A 22,198-nucleotide genomic window follows, 5' to 3' on the forward strand; every position below is an offset into this window, starting at 1 on the left:
GAAAAACATCCGTTCACCAATTACGTACCCAGGACCACATCGTCCGCATGCCCGACACGAGACTCCCAAAGCAAGTGCTCTACTCGGAACTCCTACATGGCAAGCGAGCTCCAGGTGGGCAGAGGAAATGTTTCAAGGCCATCCTCAAAGCCTCCTTGATAAAGTGCAACGACTGCACCGGCTCCTGGAAATCCTTGGCCCAAGACTGCCCTAAGTGGAGGAAGAACATCCAGGAGGGCGTTGAGCACCTCAAGTCTTGTCGCCGAGAGCATGCAGAAGGAGCGTGCAGCAAACTCGACTCTCCACCCACACTTTCCTTCAACCGCTATCTATTCCCGTATTGGACTGTACAGTCACCTGGGAACTCACTTTTAGAGTGGAAGCAAGTCTTCCTCGATTTCAAAGGACTGCCAATGATGACCCAGGTTATCACCATCCCTTTAATACCACATGTTTCTATTCTCCTGTAATAGAGCTTCGCCTAGTGGACTACTGATGTACTGCAACTACTGATGTAAATAATAAAGGATCATGGGGCAAGGTCACATGATGAGTTTCTGTAAAGCCATCTTATGTGTAGCGTGCTTATTAGTGATGTTGATAGAGACATATTGGGAAATGTGATATATTCTGTTACGTGGTACCTTTATCAAATGCCTTTTGAAAGTCGCTATATATAGCATCTATTGCACTACCTTCATCAACTCTCTTTGTTACTTCTTCAAATAACTCAATCAGGTTCGTCAGACACGATTTTCCTTTAACAAATTTGTGCTGGTTGTCCCTTATCAACCCGTGCTCCTCTAAGTGAGAATTAATTTTGTCTTTGACAATGGTTCCGAATAGTTTTTCTATCACTGATGTTAGTTACCAGGTTTATCCCTCCCTTTTTTGAACAGGGGTGGAACATTTGCAATTCCCATGTCCTCTGGTACCACGCCCATATCCAAGGAGGATTGAAAGATTGTGGTCAGAGCATCTGCTATCTCCACCCTAGCTTCCGTCTGCAACCGAGGATGTATTCCATCTGGATGGTGTGGCTTGTTAACTTTGAGTGATGCCAACCTTTCTATCTTCACCTGAACGGGGATCACCTTTCTGTGCCTCCAGTAGAATTTAAAGGGCCCCATCCAGGGAATAGATAATTCTGCGTCCTGATGGAGAGAAAAAAGGAGTGGGTGCTGCAATTTGTTGAAATTTGTTGTAAGCATAATCCTGCGACAGAAGCAGAGCATTACCGGGGAAACTCCGAATCACAGGTAGTTTTCCAGGTCTCCCAGCTCGTCTACGTCATTAAAACGGGTCTGAAATAAAGCTTGGATGGGGCAAGATTGTTTCTTTTTATAGCCCCATTAGCTCCTCCGGGTCTCGATGGCATTTTTGCCCGGGGAGGGGATGCTACCGCTTCCCGGGAAATTGCCGGGGGGGGGGGGGGGCGCGCGCTGCCCGGCAGCGGTGCATTCCCCGATTAGCGCCCCAGGCCAGCACGCAACCGCCGATGACTTCATCGCCGCGGGCCGCAAGACTGGCGTGGGCGGATAGAGCGGGTGGATGTTAACGTCTGCTTCGCGGAATATCCGCCGCCAAGGGTAGGCGTTTACCGCCCCGGGTCGCAATCTTTATTTGTCGGCCAAACCTTGGGTCGGCTGGACAATGGTGGACCTCGTGTTGCCCAGGCCTCCATTGTACAGCCCGACATTCCGTTTTGGATCCTTGGTGGCCCAAAGGACCTGCGGAGTCCACTGCGGCCCTCCCATTTCATGGAGACAGCGCTCCGCTTCCTTTGAGGGACGCACGGTCCAATTCTGGGTCGGGGGCGGGACGTCCCGGCCGGCGCAGCAAGTTCGCTCCGGCAGGTCACCAATCGGAGCGAAGGGCAACGCCTATGTTTTAAAGCTCAGTATAAAGACACTTGTGTGTTAAGCAGGCGTCTTTTTTCTCTCAAGTATCAACCTTAAGCTCGCAAAAATATCAAAACGATGGAGCTGTTTTACAATGTGAACAGCTGGATTGAAGATAACAAGAAATTCTTTAATCCCCCGGTCTGCAACAAACTCATGTAAGTGTCCCGGAGCTGTCTTTGCTGGGTAAGGGGAATCGCAACACTCGATGCTCTGCTGTGTCAGAAAGTCGAGCAATGGAAGGAATTGCACTTCTGTCGTTTTTCAATGTTTGTTACCGAACCGTGCACCTGTCGCCGATTCTAAACGTTCAGCGTCAATAGTTTGGTTTGGAAGGGATCCTCAATAATGTATTCCAGCTTTAGGGCACCATCTTGATCCGTTCCTTTTAATGTGATGTTTCTCAAACCTTCGATGTTGATTTAAAAAGGCATTGCACTTCGTTGTAGAACTTTTCCAGTAGTATTGAAGACTGACACAGAAGGCTTGGATTTATTGTTAATCATAGTTTTGCTATTGTTCTTGTTTTATTAACCCATGAATAAACTCTTTCTCCCACACATCCCACCTACAATGTGTTACATACAAGATAGCTCATAGTTTGCAAGCTACTACCTACAGAGTGAAGTTCATATATAGGATTCAACAGGGAGAGTCTATAGAATGTTGTATACACATATGGTAACACAGAAAATAATCTGTTACAACAACAACTTGTATTTATATAGTGCCCTTAATGTAGTGAAACATCCCAAGGCACTTCACAGGACTATTATGAGATAAAAAATTTGACACTGTGCCGCATAAGTAGAAATTAGCGCAGGGGTCAAAGAGGTATGTTTGAAGGAGCGTCTTGAAGGCTGAAAGAGGCGGAGAGGTTTAGGCAAGGAGTTCCAGAGCTTGGGGCCAAGGCAACAGAGTTGGCTAAAGTGGACTGGGAAAACAGAGTAAAGTGTGGGACGGTTGATGAACACTGGTGTACATTTGAAGAGATATTTCCCAACTCTCAAGAAAAATATATTCCAGTAAGGAGGAAAGAAAGCCATCCGTGGCTACCCAAAGAAATAAAATACGGTATCTGATTTTAAAAACAAGGGCATACAAGTGGCCATAACTAGTGGGAGGACAGAAGACTGGGAAGCTTTTAAAAGTCAGCAAAGAATGACTAAAAAAATGATTAAGAAAGGGAAGATAGACTATGAAAGTAAACTAGCACAAAATATAAAAACAGATAGCAAGAGTTTCTATAGGTATATAAAAAGGAAAAGAGTGGCTAAAGTAAATGTTGGTCCCTTAGAGGATGAGACCGGGGAATTAGTAATGGGGAGCATGGAGATGGCAGAAACTCTAAACAAGTATTTTGTATCAGTTTTTACGGTAGAGGACACTAACAATATTCCAACAGTGGATAGTCAAGGGGCTATAAGGGGGGGGGGGAGGAACTTAACACAATCACAATCACTAAAGGAGCAGTACTCAGTAAGATAATGGGACTAAAGGCAGATAATTCCCCTGGACCTGATGACTTGCATCCTCGGGTCTTAAGAGAAGTAGTGGCAGGGATTGTGGATGTATTGGTTGTAATTTACCAAAATTCTCCAGATTCTGGGGAGGTTCCAGCAGATTGGAAAACTGCAAATGTAATGCCCCTATTTAAAAAAAAAAAGAGGCAGACAAAAAGCAGAAAACTATAGACCACTTAGCTTAACATCTGTGGTTGGGAAAATGTTGGAGTCCATTATTAAAGAAGCAGTAGCAGGACATTTGGAATTTGGAAAATCAAAATTTGGTCAGGCAGAGTCAACATGGATTTATGAAGGGGAAGTCATGTTTGACAAACTTGCTGGAGTTCTTTGAGGATATAACGAACAGGGTGGAGAAAGGGAAACCAGTGGATGTGGTGTATTTGGACTTCCAGAAGGCATTTGACAAGGTGCCACATAAAAGGTTACTGCACAAGATAAAAGTTCACGGGGTTGGGGGTAACATATTAGCATGGATAGAAGATTGGCTGACAAACAGAAAACAGAGAGTCGGGATAAATGCCAACCAGAGAATGAACCAATCAGTAACGAGTGGGGTGCCGCAGGGATCAGTGCTGGGATCCCAACTATTTACAATCTATATTAATGACTTGGAAGAGGGGACTGAGTGTAACGTAACCGAGTTTGCTGACGATACAAAGATGGGAGGAAGGGCAATGTGTGAGGAGGACATAGAGGCTGCAGGAGGACATAGACAGGCTAAGTGAGTGGGCAAGAATTTGGCAGGTGGTGTATAATGTTGGAAAGTGTGAGGTCATGCACTTTGGCAAAAAAAATCAAAGAGCAAGTTATTATTTAAATGGAGAAAGATTGCAAAGTGCTGCAGTACAGCAGGACCTGGGGGTACTTATGCATACTTAAGGAAGTGGCCCTAGAAATAGTGGATGCATTGGTGATCATTTTCCAACAATCTATCGACTCTGGATCAGTTCCTGTAATGCCACTTTTTAAAAAAGGAGGGAGAGAGAAAGCGGGTAATTATAGACCAGTTAGCCTGACATCAGTAGTGGGAAAAATGTTGGAATCAATCAGTAAGGATGAAATAGCAGCCCATTTGGAAAGCAGTGACAGGATGACCGAGTCAGCATGGATTTATGAAAGGGAAATCATGCTTGACGAATCTTCTGGATTTTTTTGGGGATGTAACTAGTAGAGTGGACAAGGGAGAACCAGTGGATGTGGTGTATTTGGACTTTCAAAAGGCTTTTGACAATGTTAGCGTTAGTGTTTTCTTAGAAGAATCACTCAACACTCAGGGTCGGTTCCAATGCTGAAGCAGCTTTTATTACGCTCAGCGGGAAGGAAAAACTCAGGACCGTATCCAGGTTTCTCTTCACAGAACAAAGGATTACATGCACCTTTATATGTTTCACAACAGTTACAAAACATTTTACTACAGCTACACAGCCCATCACGGCTGGACACAAGCCAATCACAATGATTATAGATTACATATAGGTTATTTTAACCCAATAGAATTCCCCTTATGTCTCAGGAACCATGTGTTCGTCTTTTGTCAGCTTGGGCTGATTGATGGCTTTATAGGTTCTCTCCCTAGTTCTTTCATCTGGGAGAAATAATTGGTATATAGCCTTGTTTACAGCAAATGGTTTCCCTCTTATCTTTCTTCCTGAAATAATTGGTTTCATGGCCTTGTTCACAGGAGATGGTTTCCTTCTTATCTCTGTCTTCCCAGGCATTCCTACAGTGGGCCTCACAGGGTTATTGCTCGGTCAGTGAACGTTCAACAGTTCACAGTTTGACTACCTGATTTCCCATAATGCCTGGGCAGCCATTTTATGTGTGTGTCCATTTAAGCTTATGTGAGTTCTAAATATCCAGCAGGTGCCTAATGCCTAAGTCTATATATATCTTTCGACTCTCTACAACAATTCCCCCTTTCGGTAAAGGGACTAGTCCTAGTCCCCTTTTAACCGAAATACTGCCTTTATCTGATATTTGTGCACGGCCCGGTATTCCTTGCCTCAACGTGCTGGCCAGTCACGCGGTTTCAGGAGTTCCGGTTGCTCAAATCAAATTAACAAAGGCTAGCTCCTCCCGTCCCCTTATCAAACAGACTTGTTTAATATCCAGGGAACGGTGATTGGTCCGTTTCCGCCGTTTGTGGCGCCTGCATACCTGGCAGGCCATCACGCCCCATGTTATTGCTAAGATTAATTGTATTCCGACCAGTGTGTGTGAAATAATTCGGATCCATGGGTGGATGTTCACATTTATTCCCCAGTCCCAGACCTTTCTCCACCAACTCTGACTTTGTAAGTCTACCTCGGTATCTTCTTCCAGTTCTTTGATTTTAGTTTGTAGCTGGTGGATAGAGTTTTACGGATTGCCCCACTCTGAGCCTTAACTCCCATAATACCTCCGTGAGATGTGGGATAGGGACCTGCTCTGGCTCGTCATAATCCTGCAAATGATCATGGAGCTGATCAGTTACTTCAATAACTTCGGACTTCCGGCGCCTAACTTGGGTGATATGCGCTTGCCCGATCGCGACAGGTCGTAGTGGTGTAAAGCAAAAGTTTGGCTGCGGTATAGGGCACTGCAGGTCATTATACTGGTATGAACTCTCAGTAGTAGAGACGCAGTATCTTCCCCTCCCTCCGTAGCCTGCCCTCGCGAAGTGCATGTGTGCGGGCACTATTTCTAGTACACACCCGTTGGTTCGGTTAAACCCGCACTCGTCTAGTTCACCTCGGCCCACCGGGTGAGGGCATACTGTGATTTCCCCCCCTTTGCTTGCAATCTGCTAGGGAAATCCCAGTAAGTATGTTGTTTCGACGAACGGCAGAGGTGGTGGTCAGGTAGTAGCGTATGGAGACATTTTCCCGTATTACTCCGATATTCTCTAGTTGGTATAAGGGGAACGGCCCTGAGTCCGGCGTTGCTATAGGGATCAACAGGACTATCCCTATCCCGGTAGTCCTACCCATCTGGCAATCTGGAATTGCGGGGTATACTCGGGTCAGTCCCTTCAGAGTACAATTATCCAGTGTCCCCCTTTGGTTCGCCAACTGAGCTAAATGTGAACTGTCTATCCAATCGGGTACTTCCCCGCGTTGGATCTGGTCGAGGTTGTGGCGGATCTGTCCCACCATCCACAGACCATAAGCATGACAGAGTTGCCCCTGTCTTTGCTTTATTGTATCTTCTTGTTCTCTATCAATGAGGTGATTGATGGTTTTAGCGTGAGCTTCCAGGACTGAGATGCCATCCAACTGGATTTCGGCACCCTCCTTTCCTAGGTTGGCCTGGTCTTCCTGGTTTTGCTCCACCCTCTCCAATAACCCCTTCATCACCCCTTTAAGCTGTTCTACTCTCTCATTTAGCCCTTGTATGTCTATCGAGTTCACTACGGAGGTTCCTGTATTGAAAACGGTAGCAACATCATTTACTATTTCCCTCTTCACCCTGGGTGCTAACCCCTGTCCCCGGAACTTACTGGCACCCATGGCATCGGCAGCCTGCTGCATTACGACTTTACTTAATACATTGTACATCTTCCTTGACTGTTCGGTACAATATTCCGGCATCTGGATGCCTGAAATATTGATCAGAACAGGCACAATTTCATGTTTAACATTATCATACAATAATTCCCCTTCGTTGTACATTGCAATCCCATTTTCTGGTCCCTTAGTAGTTATGGGACAAGGCAGTTCTTCGGGCAATGTAGTGATTCTTATGGGGCGCGGTGTCGGAGGGGGTGAGAAACATACATACAATTATATTGCAGCCGCCCCCGCCTCCTCGTAATACCCACACAGCCCCATTCCCTTCTTGCGGATGACTGATTGCTGGGATTGTCCCGGAGGCGCGCAAATTATGCCGAAAGTACATTCATCAGGCCCTTTGACATCCCTCCGTTTAATGCATCTGCTCCTTATACCCGTGGAGCACTGTACACATACTCTTATTCTTATTAGGATTCTTATTAGGATTCACTTGTAACCATGCATTAAAATAAGTCCTGTCCTTGCTCCAGTCCTTGGCTGCTGGGATGCACATTCCGGCCGTTAAATTAAACAAGACACCATAGTTCATATAGTTGTTTATTTCCAGCGTGCTCTGCTGTCCGTCGGTGTTGCCCAGGGTACGTGCATGTCGCAGGGCTATCCAGATTACGAGTAGCGCCGTTCGTATTCCCATTCCGGTAAGTATTATCTGTAATTTTAAACAGACGGCCTGGTCGTCACCAGGGGTTAAGTTTTTTGCTCTACGAGAGTCCCTGTCACCCTGCAAAATCAGAAGCACAAGGTTATAATCGAACCATTTCGAGCTGAATCTGTAGGGCGTGCGCCCGTGTCTTTACCCACTTAAATATTACCCAAACTCCTATGACCAAGGCCAAAGCTATTCCTCCAAACATCGCTGTCTGCTTTACCGTTAGGTTGGGATTGTGGACTACACCTACCCACCGTGGGGTACATTGGCTCTATTGCCAGAGGTGATGGTGCTATGGCTGCGCACTGCACTATCCGTCTAGTCCCGTTATCTCTTCCAGCCTGTTTATCTTAGCTTTTAACTCTTCAATTTGTTTTATTGAATATCTATTTCTTTATTGTATCAGGCAAGTATTATTACATAAGCTAGTTCTGTTTTTATTTTTGTTTCCTCTGTTAGGTGAGTCTTTTTTTTTCCTATTAAGAAATCCAAATTAATAATGTTCAGTATAAAACGGCTGTCAATGGAAAGGGTTAACTCCTTTCCAGGTTTGTAAGAAGACCTGATGTCATTACGTGACTTCACGTAATCATCTGGAAAAAAAAGTCTTTGTGCCTTCAAAACTGGCTTCGAAATTAGGAATCCGTTAAACAGCATAAATCATTAGAGTAAACTCCAATGTTTTCTTAACTTCTAATTCAAGTACTTGCCAAAGAATTTTTTTTTTTTAAATTGTTTTAAAACAAGACCACACATACAATAGCAATTTTGTTTACTGAAATTCAATTCTGTTTTTTTTTTATTTCTCTCTTTCTCCTCGTTATCTTCAAAACCCTCCTGCTTGTTTAGACTGTTCGGGACATTTTGGAAATCTTTTCAAACTGCATTGAAACTTTTTCATAATTGAAAATTCGAATCCATGTAGTGTTTTTTACTTATTCCAATTTTTTTTCTTCTAATTAAACCAATATCTTTTTCACAGCAAACATCAACTAGTATTTAGTAAGTTATGTCTTTTTCCATTTAGTCTGTTACATCTTTTTTTTCTTTCTTCAAATTAGGTTTTGTATTTTACACGGAGGGTTCGTAACTCCATAAAGTTGTTAATTTAAAATCATTTGTTTACTTTCAAAGTGGCGTCTTTATCTTTTTCTTTTTCTCCATAACTGGAATGAAGTCCATCTTTGAGAGTTTGAGTGCTTTTTCGTTATCTCAAAATGCTCCAGTTTCAAAGTCGTTACTAAAGCTTGCTGTTTTTTAACATTTTCCAAAAGTTCCTTTTACACCTTCGCAGATAGCTCGCCACTTGCCCAGGAGTTTGACCTGATCAGATTTAATTTAATCTTTTTTTTTTTAAATCCACCTCAGTATTTCCTGTGCCTTCTCTGAATATCTCAAAATCCCAATTCAAACTTTGTAATTTCAATCTTTATTTAAAACTTTTTTTTTTTAGAAGCTCTCTTTTTTTTTTAAGCATTCTTTATCTCATTCCGAGACCAAATTTATGTCTTTCAACCCAATCAATCATTGCATGTTTTCTTTCGGCAAGTAAGTGAGCATGTCAAATAAATATTTTGCTCAACAAACCTATTCTTTATTTGTTTATTTTCCTAGCTCCGTAACTTATCATCCGAATAAATCCACACCTGCGTTTCTAACTTAAATGTCTTAAAACTTCCCACATACAGGACAACATTACAAAGGGTTTAAAAAAAAAGACTTTCACTCTGTTTCTAAAATAAACAGACACTTGCATTCCTCTTCCAACCAGACTTTCGGAACATGAAAACATAAAAAAATTCATTCTGCAGTCAAAAATCACACAGACACTTCTCACTCAACGATTTACAACAGTCTCTCTTCTTGTTTTGGCCGGCTCTATTTTTGGATCCATGACCTTTCAGGGAATTCGTAGTTTTATCTAAATAATTCCTCACATAACTAATTCCTGAGGATTCCACCCTGCTTTAATCATATTTTCAATAAGCTTCTTTTGTTTTTCCGCCAGGTGGCGGGTAAGCGACCCTTCTGGTCCCCACTCGAGTTTACTTGTTTTCATGGCCATTCCTGGGTAGGACTACTACCGTTAGGAATCTACTCTCAGAGGTCCGCTTTCTTTCTAGCGCGACTTGTAGTAAACTGTCTCTTGGCTACTGTCAGGTCACAAGTTCTGCTGTTGCACAAACTTATACAATTCTTAAAAACGCGTTTAAGCAATTCCCGCAGTGCTCTACATATCCTTAACGACTACCTACCACCGCTCAGCCCGTTGGTCCGACCCTGTTCACAGGTTTGGATTCCGTTAGCCGCTGTACACCGCTTGGTTCTATCCCGGGGTATTTCAAATTACACTACTGGGTCCGGAAGATGTCTCTCGGTATCACGATCCCACGGTCTAAGTGTGTTCCCTACGCCTACTTGGTTCCTGGCCGTCACGTGGGACAAAAGTCCTCTTAATTCAGGCTCAGGCTAGGCGTTTGAGATATTAGACCGTCTCCTCATGTCGATCAACCAGCTTCCACCTTCCGCACCCTTTATACTTAAAAATAGTTTTTTTATACTCACCCGGGTTTTTTCCAAGGGCGTCCAGCGACTCCGGGAAATCCCGTCGACTACGCCATTGTTAGCGTTAGTGTTTTCTTAGAAGAATCACTCAACACTCAGGGTCGGTTCCAATGCTGAAGCAGCTTTTATTACGCTCAGCGGGAAGGAAAAACTCAGGACCGTATCCAGGTTTCTCTTCACAGAACAAAGGATTACATGCACCTTTATATGTTTCACAACAGTTACAAAACATTTTACTACAGCTACACAGCCCATCACGGCTGGACACAAGCCAATCACAATGATTATAGATTACATATAGGTTATTTTAACCCAATAGAATTCCCCTTATGTCTCAGGAACCATGTGTTCGTCTTTTGTCAGCTTGGGCTGATTGATGGCTTTATAGGTTCTCTCCCTAGTTCTTTCATCTGGGAGAAATAATTGGTATATAGCCTTGTTTACAGCAAATGGTTTCCCTCTTATCTTTCTTCTTGAAATAATTGGTTTCATGGCCTTGTTCACAGGAGATGGTTTCCTTCTTATCTCTGTCTTCCCAGGCATTCCTACAGTGGGCCTCACAGGGTTATTGCTCGGTCAGTGAACGTTCAACAGTTCACAGTTTGACTACCTGATTTCCCATAATGCCTGGGCAGCCATTTTATGTGTGTGTCCATTTAAGCTTATGTGAGTTCTAAATATCCAGCAGGTGCCTAATGCCTAAGTCTATATATATCTTTCGACTCTCTACAACAGACAAGGTCCCGCACAAGAGATTGGTGTACAAAATCAAAGCGCATGGTATTGGGGGTAATGTACTGATGTGGATAGAGAACTGGTTGGCAGACAGAAAGCAGAGAGTAAGGACAAACAGGTCCTTTTCAGGATGGCAGGCAGTTACTAGTGGGGTGCCGCAGGGCTCAGTGCTGGGACCCCAGCTCTTTACAATGTACATTAACGATTTGGATGAAGGAATAGAGTGTAATATCTCCAAGTTTGCGGATGACACTAAACTGGGTGGCGGTGTGAGCTGTGAGGAGGACGCTAAGAGGCTGCAGGGTGACTTGGACAGAATAGGTGAGTGGGCAAATACATGGCAGATGCAGTATAATGTGGATAAATGTGAGGTTATCCATTTTGGGGGCAAAAACACAAAGGCAGAATATTATCTGAATGGCGGCAGACTAGAAAAAGGGGAGGTGCAACGAGACTTGGGTGTCATGGTTCATCAGTCACTGAAAGTGGGCACGCAGGTACAGCAGGTGGTAAAGAAGGCAAATGGTATGTTGGCTTTCATAGCTAGGAGATTTGAATATAGGAGTCGGGAGGTTTTACTGCAGTTGTACAGGGCCTTAGTGAGGCCTCACCTGGAATATTGTGTTCAGTTTTGGTCTCCTAGTCTGAGGAAGGACGTTCTTGCTATTGAGGGAGTACAGGGAAGGTTCACCAGACTGATTCCAGGGATGGCTGGGCTGTCATATGAGGAGAGAGTGGATCAACCGGGCCTTTATTCACTGGCGTTTAGAAGGATGAGAGGGGATCTCATAGAAACATACAAGATTCTGACGGGACTGGACAGGTTAGATGTGGGCAGAATGTTCTCGATGCTGGGGAAGTCCAGAACCAGGGGACATAGTCTAAGGATAAGGGGTAGACCATTTAGGACTGAGATGAGGAGAAACTTCTTCACTCAGAGCTGTTGACCTGTGGAATTCCCTGCCGCAGAGAGTTGTTGATGCCAGTTCATTGGATATATTCAAGAGGGAGTTAGATGTGGCCCTTACAGTTAAGGGGATCAAAGGGCATGGAAAGGAAGCAGTAAAGGGGTACTAAAGAATGATCAGCCATGATCTTATTGAATGGTGGTGCAGGCTCGAAGGGCCGAATGGCCTACACCTGCACCTATTTTTCTATGTTTCTAAAAGGATAGTATGCAGGTACAGCAAGTGATCAGGAAGGCCAATGAAATCTTGGCCTTTATTGCAAAGGGGATGGAGTATAAAAGCAGGGAAGTCTTGTTACAGTTGTACAGGATATTGGTGAGGCCACACCTGGAATACTCCGTGCAGTTTTGCTTTCCATATTTACGAAAGGATATACTTGCTGTGGCGGCAGTGAGAGAAGGTTCACTAGGTTGATCCCAGGGATGAGGGGGTTGACTCTCTGAGGGTTGTGAATCTGGAATTCGCTGCCTCAGAGCTGTGGAATCTGGGACATTAAATAAATTTAAGACAGTTTCTTAAATGATAAGGGGCTATGGGGAGCTGAGTCCATGATCAGATCAGCCATGATCTTATTGAATGGCGGAGCAGGCTCGAGGGGCCTTATGGCCTACTCCTGCTCCTATTTCTTATGTTCTTATGTTCTTGTGTTGCAAGAAAAGGCATGGCCACCAATGATTGAGCGATTATATTCAGGGATGTTCGAGAGCAGAATTAGAGGAGCATAGACATCGTGGGTGGAGAGGGGGTGGGGGGAGGGGTGGGAGTTGTGGGGCTGGAGGAGATTACAGAGATCGGGAGGAGTGAGGCCATGGAGGGATTTGAAAATAAAGATGAGAATTTTGAAATCGATGCGTTGCTTAACCGGAAACCAATGTCTGTCAGCAAGCACGGGTGATCGGTGACTGGGACATGGTGCGAGTTAGGACTTGGGCAGCCGAGTTTTTGATCTCTCTTGTTGACATAGGTTAGAATGTGGGAGGCCAGCTAGGAGTGCATTGGAATAGTCAAGTCTAGAGGTAACAAAGGCGTGGCTGAGGGCTTCAGCAGCGGATGAGCTGAGGCAGGGGCAGAGACGGGCGATGTTACAGAGGTGGAAATAGGCGGTCTTAGTTATGCTATGGATATGTGGGCGAAAGCTCATTTCAGGGTCAAATATAATACAAATAGAATAACGCTGTGTGCTACATAGAGGATAGTGTGCATTGTTAACATGTTGGGTAATAGGTTGCAGTATAGGGGCTGATGTGACCCATGCACAGTACTTCTTCTCGTGCATCTTTGACCCATTAAGCTGACCTTGCCTTGACAGTGTATGCCCAGGAGCGTACTGATACTCGGGCTTTATCTTCCTGTGGGGTGGACTGCACCAGTAGAGGTGGGTTGGGGCAGTACTGTAGTTCCATCTGCTGCCCGGACCCCAGTGTAACCCCAAACCTATTTTCTTGGATTGAGGCTCATGAAGAATGCAGACTGTGCTCCTGCTGGGATCATAACTACACAGAGAGCCCACCATCACCAGGCAACAAAATATAGTAGTACCAACAACAACTTGCATTTATATAGTGCCATTAACATAGTAAAGTGTCCGAAGACACTTCCCAGGCACATTATCAGACAAAATTTGACACCGAACCACATAGAGATATTGGGACCAGTGACCAAAAGCTTGACCGAAGAGTAACTTAAAGGAGGAGAGGTAGAGAGGCGGTGATGTTTTGGGAGGGAATTCAAGAGCTCAGGCCATGTTCAGAGAGAGAGGAGCTGCTGTGGAAGGGGCACTGATGTTATTGAAGCCTTTGAGTAAGCTGAGGTCTATATAAGATGTGTGGATAGGGCAGAAGGGATAGAGAGGTGGCCCCCTCCCTTCAATAGGGCCATCGGGAAGATTCCCACTTGTCACTGTCAGAGGTCAAGCTCACTTAGTAACCACTTAGGTCATGTATTAGCGGGCAGCTCACTGCCTTGGAACTATATTCCATGTATAGAAGCCTTCATTGAATCATAGAAATTTACAGCATGGAAGGAGGTCTTTTTGGTCCATCGTATCTGCGCCGGCCGACCAAGAGCTGTCCAGCCTAATCCCACTTTCCAGCTCTTGGTCCGTAGCCCTGTAGGTTATGGCACTTTAAGTACACATCCCAATATGTTTTAAATGTGGTGAGGGTTTCTGCCTCTACCACCCTTTCAGGCAGTGAGTTCCAGAACCCCACCACCCTCTGGGTGAAGACATTTCCTCCCATATCTCCTCTATACTTCCCTCCCAATTACTTTAAATCTATGCCTCCTGGTTGTTGACCCCTCTGCCAAGGGAAACAGGTCCTTCCTATCTACTCTATCCAGCGCCCTCATAATTTTATAAACCTCAATCTGGTCTCCCCTCGGCCTTCTCTGTTCCAAAGAAAACAGACCCAGCATTTCCAATCTTTCCTCATAGCTAAAATTTTCCAGTCCAGGCAACATTCTTGTAAATCTCCTCTGCACCCTTTTCAGTGCAGTCACATCTTTCTTGTAATACGGTGACCAGAACTACACACAGTACTCCTGCTGCGGTCGAACCGGTGTTTTATACAGTTCAAGCATAACCTCCTTGCTCTTTGTATTCTCTGCCTCGACTAACAACCCTTCAGGGTAAAAGTAGAGAAAAAGAGCAACCACAATTGCAACAATCTGACAATTTTCATCTGTATTTCATCAGTCCTTGTGACAGAATGGAGATTATTAATCTAATAGCAGTCATTATTGTGGATCCATGCCCATTAAGGTGTCAGCTGTAGCTCAGTGATAGCACTCTTGATGCTGAGTCAGAAAGTTGAGAGTTCAAGCCTTACTCCAGGTCTTGATCACATAGTCTAGGCTGAGTGCTGCATTGTTGGTGATGTCATCTTTTGGATGAGACCTTAAATCGAGGCTCCATCTGCCCTTTCAGGTGAACGTAACCAAGACCATAGCACAATTTGAAGAAGAGCAGGAAGTTCTGCCAGTGTCCTGGCCAACATTTATCCTTCAACCAATACCACTAAAACAGATTAGCTGGTCATTTATCTCATTGCTGTTTGTGTGCAAATTAGCTGACATGTTTTCTTGCATTATAATAGTGACTACATATCAAAATTACTTAAATTGGCTGTGAAGCACTTTGAGACATCCGGAGGTTGTGAAAGACACTATATAAATGCAAGTTATTTTCTTTCATTAGAAGTTACAGCAAACAGTACTGTAAACTGTGTGTTTTATTCACCTCATCAGTCTGTGCCGGATTTAATTGAAAGTGTGGAAAACATTGAATTGGTGAAGGTGCAAAGAAACATTGTATCCAGTAAAACCCATGATGATGATGCTGAAAACAATGCACCTTTAGCGAGACAACTAGCATCAGTCACACTGGGCCGAATGGCCTTCTGTGCTGTATCTTTCTAGAATTATTCAACACTTTTTAAAGGAAGCATAAATATCAGCTAATTCTGTATAAATATGGAGATAGTCGGGATACATTGTCCTAGTTCATTAAGTTGATTAATCGAGTAAATCGATGCTCTTTATTTCAATTTATACTGACCAGTATTTTGAAATGTTAATAACCTCAAAACTGTAAGCTTTTGGCTAATACTTTGTTTTATAACAATGCTTTTTAGGCACAGTGGCCAGTTAAAGATTATGTTTGTTGGAGGACCTAATTCAAGGAAAGATTATCACCTAGAAGAAGGAGAAGAGGTGAAACATAATTATGCAATGGTTGTTGTACATTCAGGAATGCAACAGATGATGATTTCAGAGAATAATTAATCTTCTTTTCTCTCCACCTTTCCTAAATGTAATTCATGTGTGCTGAGCTCAATCCTGTCTTCACCCGACTTCCACACATGAACACTTTCCAGTAGGACTCAATGGATGGGAACAGGAACTTTAATTGTTTTTTTTCCCCTCTAAGTTAGGATTGCTGAGCCCATTTGTTGCACCCAAACAGCTTCTTCAGCTGGCATCAGCTAATTCAGCACAGATCAAGAATAAAACCTGGGATATTTTTGTTTCTTTAGCTTAGTGTTACATTAGGCTTCTTGCTTTACCCATGGACCCCTGGAGGGAGCTAATTTGTCAATTTTAAAATTCTGTCCCATGGTATTTGAATCTCTCGCCTTTGTGAACAATGTGTGTAACTTGCGTCAGACCTTCATGAACTGTAATCTTAGAAAATGTTTAGAAATTTCAATTAATTTAATTGAAAAGGTTCTTCATAAGAATGTGCAATTAGTTCTTCATAAGAAGGTGCAATTTAAGATGATAAAATATTACACAGGACAAATCACAATTGGCTTGACCTTCAACTCTCGGTCAGTTAAGTAATATTAAGCAATTTGAAACAACAGTTTTTCGATGAGCAAAAGCTTCAAATCAGAGTTCTTGCTAAATACATGAGAAACATATTACGTAACCGGAGTTCAAAGTCTAGACAGTCAACAGTTTGGTTTACTGACTGGTAAATGATTCCACATAATTAAACACTCAGCAACAACATTATGATATTAATCCACAAGACAGCTTTATTCTTCACCTTTGTAAGTTATTTTCTTCTCATTATTGAGCCCCCTTGCTCCATGTATCATATAGACTCTTTGGGCAGTCATATATTGACTGCTCAGTAGCTGAATATTCCAATTCACTGCATGTTATCTTATAAGAACATAAGAAATAGGAACAGGAGTAGGCCATTTGGCCCCTTGAGCCTGCTCCGCCATTTAATAAGATCATGGCTGATCTGATCATGGAAACATAACGAGAAACATAGAAAATAGGTGCAGGAGCAGGCCATTCGGCCCGTCGAGCCTGCACTGCCATTCAATATAGTCATGGCTGTATTGAACATCTAACTCCCTCTTGAATATAGCCAACGAACTGGACTCAACAACTTTCTGTGGTAGAGAATTCCACAGGTTCACCACTCTCTGGGTGAAAAAGTTTCTCCTTATCTCGGTCCTATATGGCTTACCCCTTATCCTTAGACTATGTCCCCTGGTTCTGGACTTCCCCAACATTGGGAACATTCTTCCTGTATCTAACCTGTCCAGTCCTGTCATCATTTTATATGTTTCTATGAGATCCCCTCTCATTCTTCCAAATTCCAGTGAGTATAAGCCTAGCTGATCAAGTCTTTCTTCATATGTCATTCCTGCCATCCCAGGAATTAGTCTGGTGAACCTTCGCTGCACTCCCTCAATAGCAAGCACATCCTTTCTCAGATTAGGAGACCAAAACTGCACGCAATATTCAAGGTGTGGTCTCACCTGTACAACTGCAGTAAGACCTCCCTGCTCCTATACTCAAATCCTCTTATGAAGGCCAGCATGCCATTTGCTTTCTTTACTGCCTGCTGTACCAGCATGCCTACCTTCAGTGACTGATGTACCATGACACCCAGGTCTCGTTGCACCTCCCCTTTTTACTAATCTGTCACCATTCAGATAATCTGTCTTACTGTTTTTGCAAGCAAAGTAGATAACCTCACATTTATCCACATTATACTGCATCTGCCATGCATTTGCTCACTCACCTAACCTGCAGCATCCTCCTCACAGCTCACACTGCCACCCAGCTTAGTGTCACCAGTAAACTTGGAGATATTACATTCAATTCCTTTGTCTAAATCATTAATGTATATTGTAAATAGCTTGGGTCCCAGCACTGAACCTTGCGGCATCCCACTAGTCACTGCCTGCCATTCTGAAAAGGACCTGTTTATTCCCACTCTTTACTTACTGTCTGCCAACCAGTTCTCTATCCACATCAATATGTTACCCGCAATACCATATGCCTTAATTTTGTAAACCAATCTCTTGTGTGGTACCTTGCCAAAAGCCTTTTGAAAGTCCAAATACACCACATCTACTGGTTCTCCCTTAAGCACTCTACTAGTTACATCCTCAAAAAACTCTAGAAGATTTGTTAAGCATGATTTCCCTTTCATAAATCCATGCTGACTTGTACCGATCCTGTCACTGCTTTCCAAATGCGCTGCTATTACATCTTTAATAATTGATTCCAGCATTTTCCCCACCACCGATGTCAGGCTAACCAGTCTATAATTCTGTTTTCTCTCCCTCCTTTTTTTAAAAGTGGGGTTACCTTAGCTACACTCCAGTCCATAGGAACTAACCAGAGTGCATGGAATTTTGGAAAATGACCACCAATGCATCTACTATTTCTAGGGCCACTTCCTTAAGTGCTCTGGGATGCAGACTATCAGGCCCTGGGAATTTATCGGCCTTCAGTCCTATCAGTTTCCCTAACACCATTTCCTGACTAATAAGGATTTCCCGTCAGTTCCTCCTTCCCGCTAGACCCTCAGTCCCCATGTATTTTCGGGAGGTTATTCGTGTTTTCCTTAGTGAAGACAGAACCAAAGCATTTGTTCAATTGGTCTGCTATTTCCTTGTTCCCCATTATGAATTCACCTGATTCTGACTGCAAGGAACCTACATTTGTCTTCACAAATCTTTTTCTATTCATATACCTATAGAAGCTTTTGCAGTCAGTTTTTATGTTCCCTGCAAGCTTACTCTCATACTCTATTTTAGTCCTCTACTGCTGAATTCTAAATTTCTCCCAGTCCTCAGGTTTGCTGCTTTTTCTGGCAAATTTATATGCCTCTTTCTTGGATTTAACACTATCCCTAATTTCCCTTGTTAGCCACGGTTGGGCCACCTTTCCTGTTTTATTTTTACACCAGACAGGGATGTACAATAGTTGTAAATCATCCATGTGATCTTTAAATGTCTGCCATTGCCTATCCACTGCCAACCCTTTAAATGTCGTTTGCCAGTCTATCCTAGCCAAATCACGTCTCATACCATCGAAGTTCCCTTTCTTTAAGTTCAGGACCCTAGTCACTGAATTAACTGTGTCGCTCTCCATCTTAATGAAGAATTCTACCATATTATGGTCACTCTTCCCCAAGGGGCCACACACGACCAGATTGCTAATTAATCCTCTCTCGTTACACAAGACCAAGTCTAGGATGGCCTGCTCTCTAGTTGGTTCCTTGACATATTGGTCTAGAAAACTATCCCATATACACTCTAGGAAATCCTCCTCCACAGTATTGCTACCAGTTTGGTTAGCCCAATCAATATGTAGGTTAAAATCACCCATGATAACTGCTGTACCCTTATTGCACGTATCCCTAATTTCCTGTTTGATGCCATCCCCAACCTCCCCACTACTGTTTGGTGGTGTGTACACAACTCCCACTCATGTTTTCTGCCCTTTGGTGCTTTGCAGCTCTACCCATATAAATTCCACATCATCCAAGCTAATGTCCTTCCTTACTATTGCATTAACCTTTTTAACCATTAACGCTACCCCACCTCCTTTTCCTTCCTGTCTATCCTTCCTGAATATTGAATACCCCTGGATGTTGAGTTCCCAGCCTTGGTTACCCTGGAGCCATGTCTCCGTAATCCCAATTGCATCATATCCGTTACCAGCTATCTGTGCAGTTAATTTGTCCATCTTATTACGAATGCTCCTCGCATTGAGACTCGGAGCCTTCAGGCTTGTTTTTTTAACACTCTTTGTCCTTTTAGAATTATGTTGTATTGTGGCCCTTGTTGATTTTTGCTCTTGATTGCTTTGCCCTCCACTCTTGCTTTTCTCCTTCCTACCTTTTGCTCCTGCCCCTTTTTACTTCCCTCTGCCTCCCTGCATAGGTTCCCATCCCCCTGCCATATTAGTTTAACACCTCCCCAACAGCACTAGCAAACACTCCGCCTAGGGCATAGGTTCCGGTCCTGCCCAGGTGCAGACCGTCTGGTTTGTACTGGTCGCACCTCTCCCAGAACCGGTTCCAATGCCCCAGAAATTTGAATCTCTCATCCTTGCACCATTTCCTCAAGCCACGTATTCAACTGAACCATCCTGTGATTCCTACTCTGACTAGCACATGGCACTGGTAGCAATCCTGAGATTACTACCTTTCAGATCAGACTTTTTAATTTAACTCCTAGCTCCCTAAATTCAGCTTGGACCTCATCCTGTTTTTTTACCAATATGCACCACAACAGCTTGCTGTTCACCCTCTCCCTCCAGAATGCACTGCAGTCGCTCCGAGACATCCTTGACCCTTGCACCAGGGAGGCAACATACCATCCTGGAGTCTCGTTTGCGGCCGCAGAAATGCCTATCTGTTCCCCTTACAATAGAATCCCCTATCACTATAGCTCTCCCACTCTTTTTCCTGTTCTCCTGTGCAGCAGAGCCACCCATGGTGTCATGAACTTGGCTGCTGCTGCCTTCCTCTGATGAGTCATCTCCCCCAAAAGTACCCAAAACGGTGTATCTGTTTTGGAAGGAGATGACCGCAGGGGACCCCTGCATTACCTTCCTCCACTGCTCTGCCTGATGGTCACCCATTCCCTAAAGGCCAGAGTAACCTTTACCTGCAGTGACTCAGCTCCACTTCCCTGCCCGCTCCTCCATAACCCTTTATTCCCTTATTGCTCAAAAATCTGTCTATCTCCACCTTAAATATATTCAGTGACCCAGACTCCACAGTTCTTTGGGGCAGAGAATTCCACAGATTTACAACCCTCCTGAGAGAAGAAATTCCTCCTCGTCTCAGTTTTAAATGGGCGGCCCCTTATTCTGAGACTATGTCACTAGTTCCAATTTCCCCTATAAGTGGAAATAACACCTCTGCATCCACCTTGTCGAGACCCTTCATTATCTTGTATGTTTCGATAAGATCACCTCTCATTCTTCGGAACTCCAATGGTACAGGCCCAACCTACTCCACCTATCTTCATAAGTCAACCTCTTCATCTCCGGAATCAACCTAGTGAACCTTCTCTGAACAGCCTCCAATGCAAGTATATCCTTCCTTAAATACGGAGACCAAAACTGTTCGCAGTGCTCTTGGTGTGGCCTCATCAATACCTGTACAGTTGTAGCAGGACTTCTCTGCTTTTATACTCCATCCCCCTTGCAATAAAGGCCAACATTCCATTTGCTTTCCTGATTACTTGCTTTACCTGCATGTTAACTTTTTGTGTTTCAAGCACAAGGACCCCCAGGTCCCTCTGTACTGCAGCACTTTGCAATCTTTCTCCATTTAAATAATAATTTTCTTTTCTATGTTTTCTGCCAAAGTGGATAACCTCACATTTTCCCACATTATGGGCCCAAGTTTCCACATGATTCATGCCTGATTTTTAGGAGCAACTAGTGGAGAACGGACTATTTTAGAAATCTCAATTCTCCACATTTTTTTTTTCTGCAGTTCTAGTCAGGTAGAACAGTTCTAGTTTAGAACAGAATTTTTTCTTCAAAAGGGGGCATGTCCGGCCACTGACGCCTGATTTGAAAGTTTCCACAGTGAAAATGTACTCCAAACTAAAGTAGAATGGAGCCAGTGAAGATTTTTGTAGAACTGAAAAAACCTGTTCCACACATTAATAAAATCAGGCGCAGGTTACAAATTAGGCGTCCAGAACGAGGTGGGGGGGAGGGGGAGGGGGAGGGGGGAGGGGCGGGAAGGGAACTCATTAAATTCGACAATAAATCCTTATTTATACTTCTACAAATATTATATAAATAAATCCAACCTGAATAAACATTTATAAGCCAAGAAAATCTTCCTATCTGTGTGAAAGTGCTTCAGCCAGGGAGAATTCTGCAGGCGTTCGTGCCGCTGAGAGAGAGAGAGAGAGAGAGAGAGAGAGAGAAACAGGAGCGCGGGTCGGGTCAGTCGGGGGGGGTGGGGGGGGGGAGCGGGTCTCGGGTCTCGGGACGGGGGGGGGGAAGCGGGTATGTGGTCGGGTCTGGACGGGGGGGGGGGGGGGGGAGTGGTTGTCGGGGGCGGGGAGCAGGAGCTGGCCGTGGGAGGAGCCTTATCCACGCAGCCCCAGTGAGGCCATTCAGCCAGGGCTCGGGGCTGCGTGCTTCGGGCCCCTCCCACACAGTTCAGCGCCTGGAGCTACTGCACTTGCGTGCCGACTGTAGCGCGCATGTGCAGAGGTCCCGGCACTGTTTTCAGCGCCGGGACCTGGCTCCGCCCCCCCCCCCCCCACAGCTCGTGCTGGCTGCGCCGAGGGCCAGAGGACCTGTAAGTAGGTGGAGAATACCAAGGATTTTTTTAGGCGCGAAAAACGGGCGCCCAGCTCGGAGGGGCGCCCGTTTTTTTTCTTGTGGAAACTTGGGCCCACAATTTCATCTTCCAAATTTTTGCCTGTCTATATCCCTTTGCAGATTTCTTGTGTCTTCCTCACAATTTGCTCTCCCACCCATCTTTGTATCATCAGCAAACTTGGCTATA

At 44.2% G+C, this 22,198-nt stretch overlaps 1 protein-coding gene across 1 annotated transcript in view; it reads left to right on the forward strand.

The window, feature by feature from the left end:
- The first annotated feature begins 1,669 nt into the window (after positions 1-1,669).
- Positions 1,670-22,198, forward strand: part of haao (3-hydroxyanthranilate 3,4-dioxygenase) — a 54,318-nt gene continuing 33,789 nt past the window's right edge. Inside the window, exons 1-2 of the mRNA XM_070888691.1 lie at positions 1,670-2,059; positions 15,528-15,606. Of these exons, the coding sequence (XP_070744792.1) occupies positions 1,980-2,059; positions 15,528-15,606 (159 nt within the window). The 5' untranslated portion in view covers positions 1,670-1,979. The remainder of the gene's footprint in view (positions 2,060-15,527; positions 15,607-22,198) is intronic.

The sequence above is a fragment of the Pristiophorus japonicus genome, chromosome 9 (assembly GCF_044704955.1).
Source record: "Pristiophorus japonicus isolate sPriJap1 chromosome 9, sPriJap1.hap1, whole genome shotgun sequence".
Classification (NCBI taxonomy): Eukaryota; Metazoa; Chordata; class Chondrichthyes; family Pristiophoridae; genus Pristiophorus; species Pristiophorus japonicus.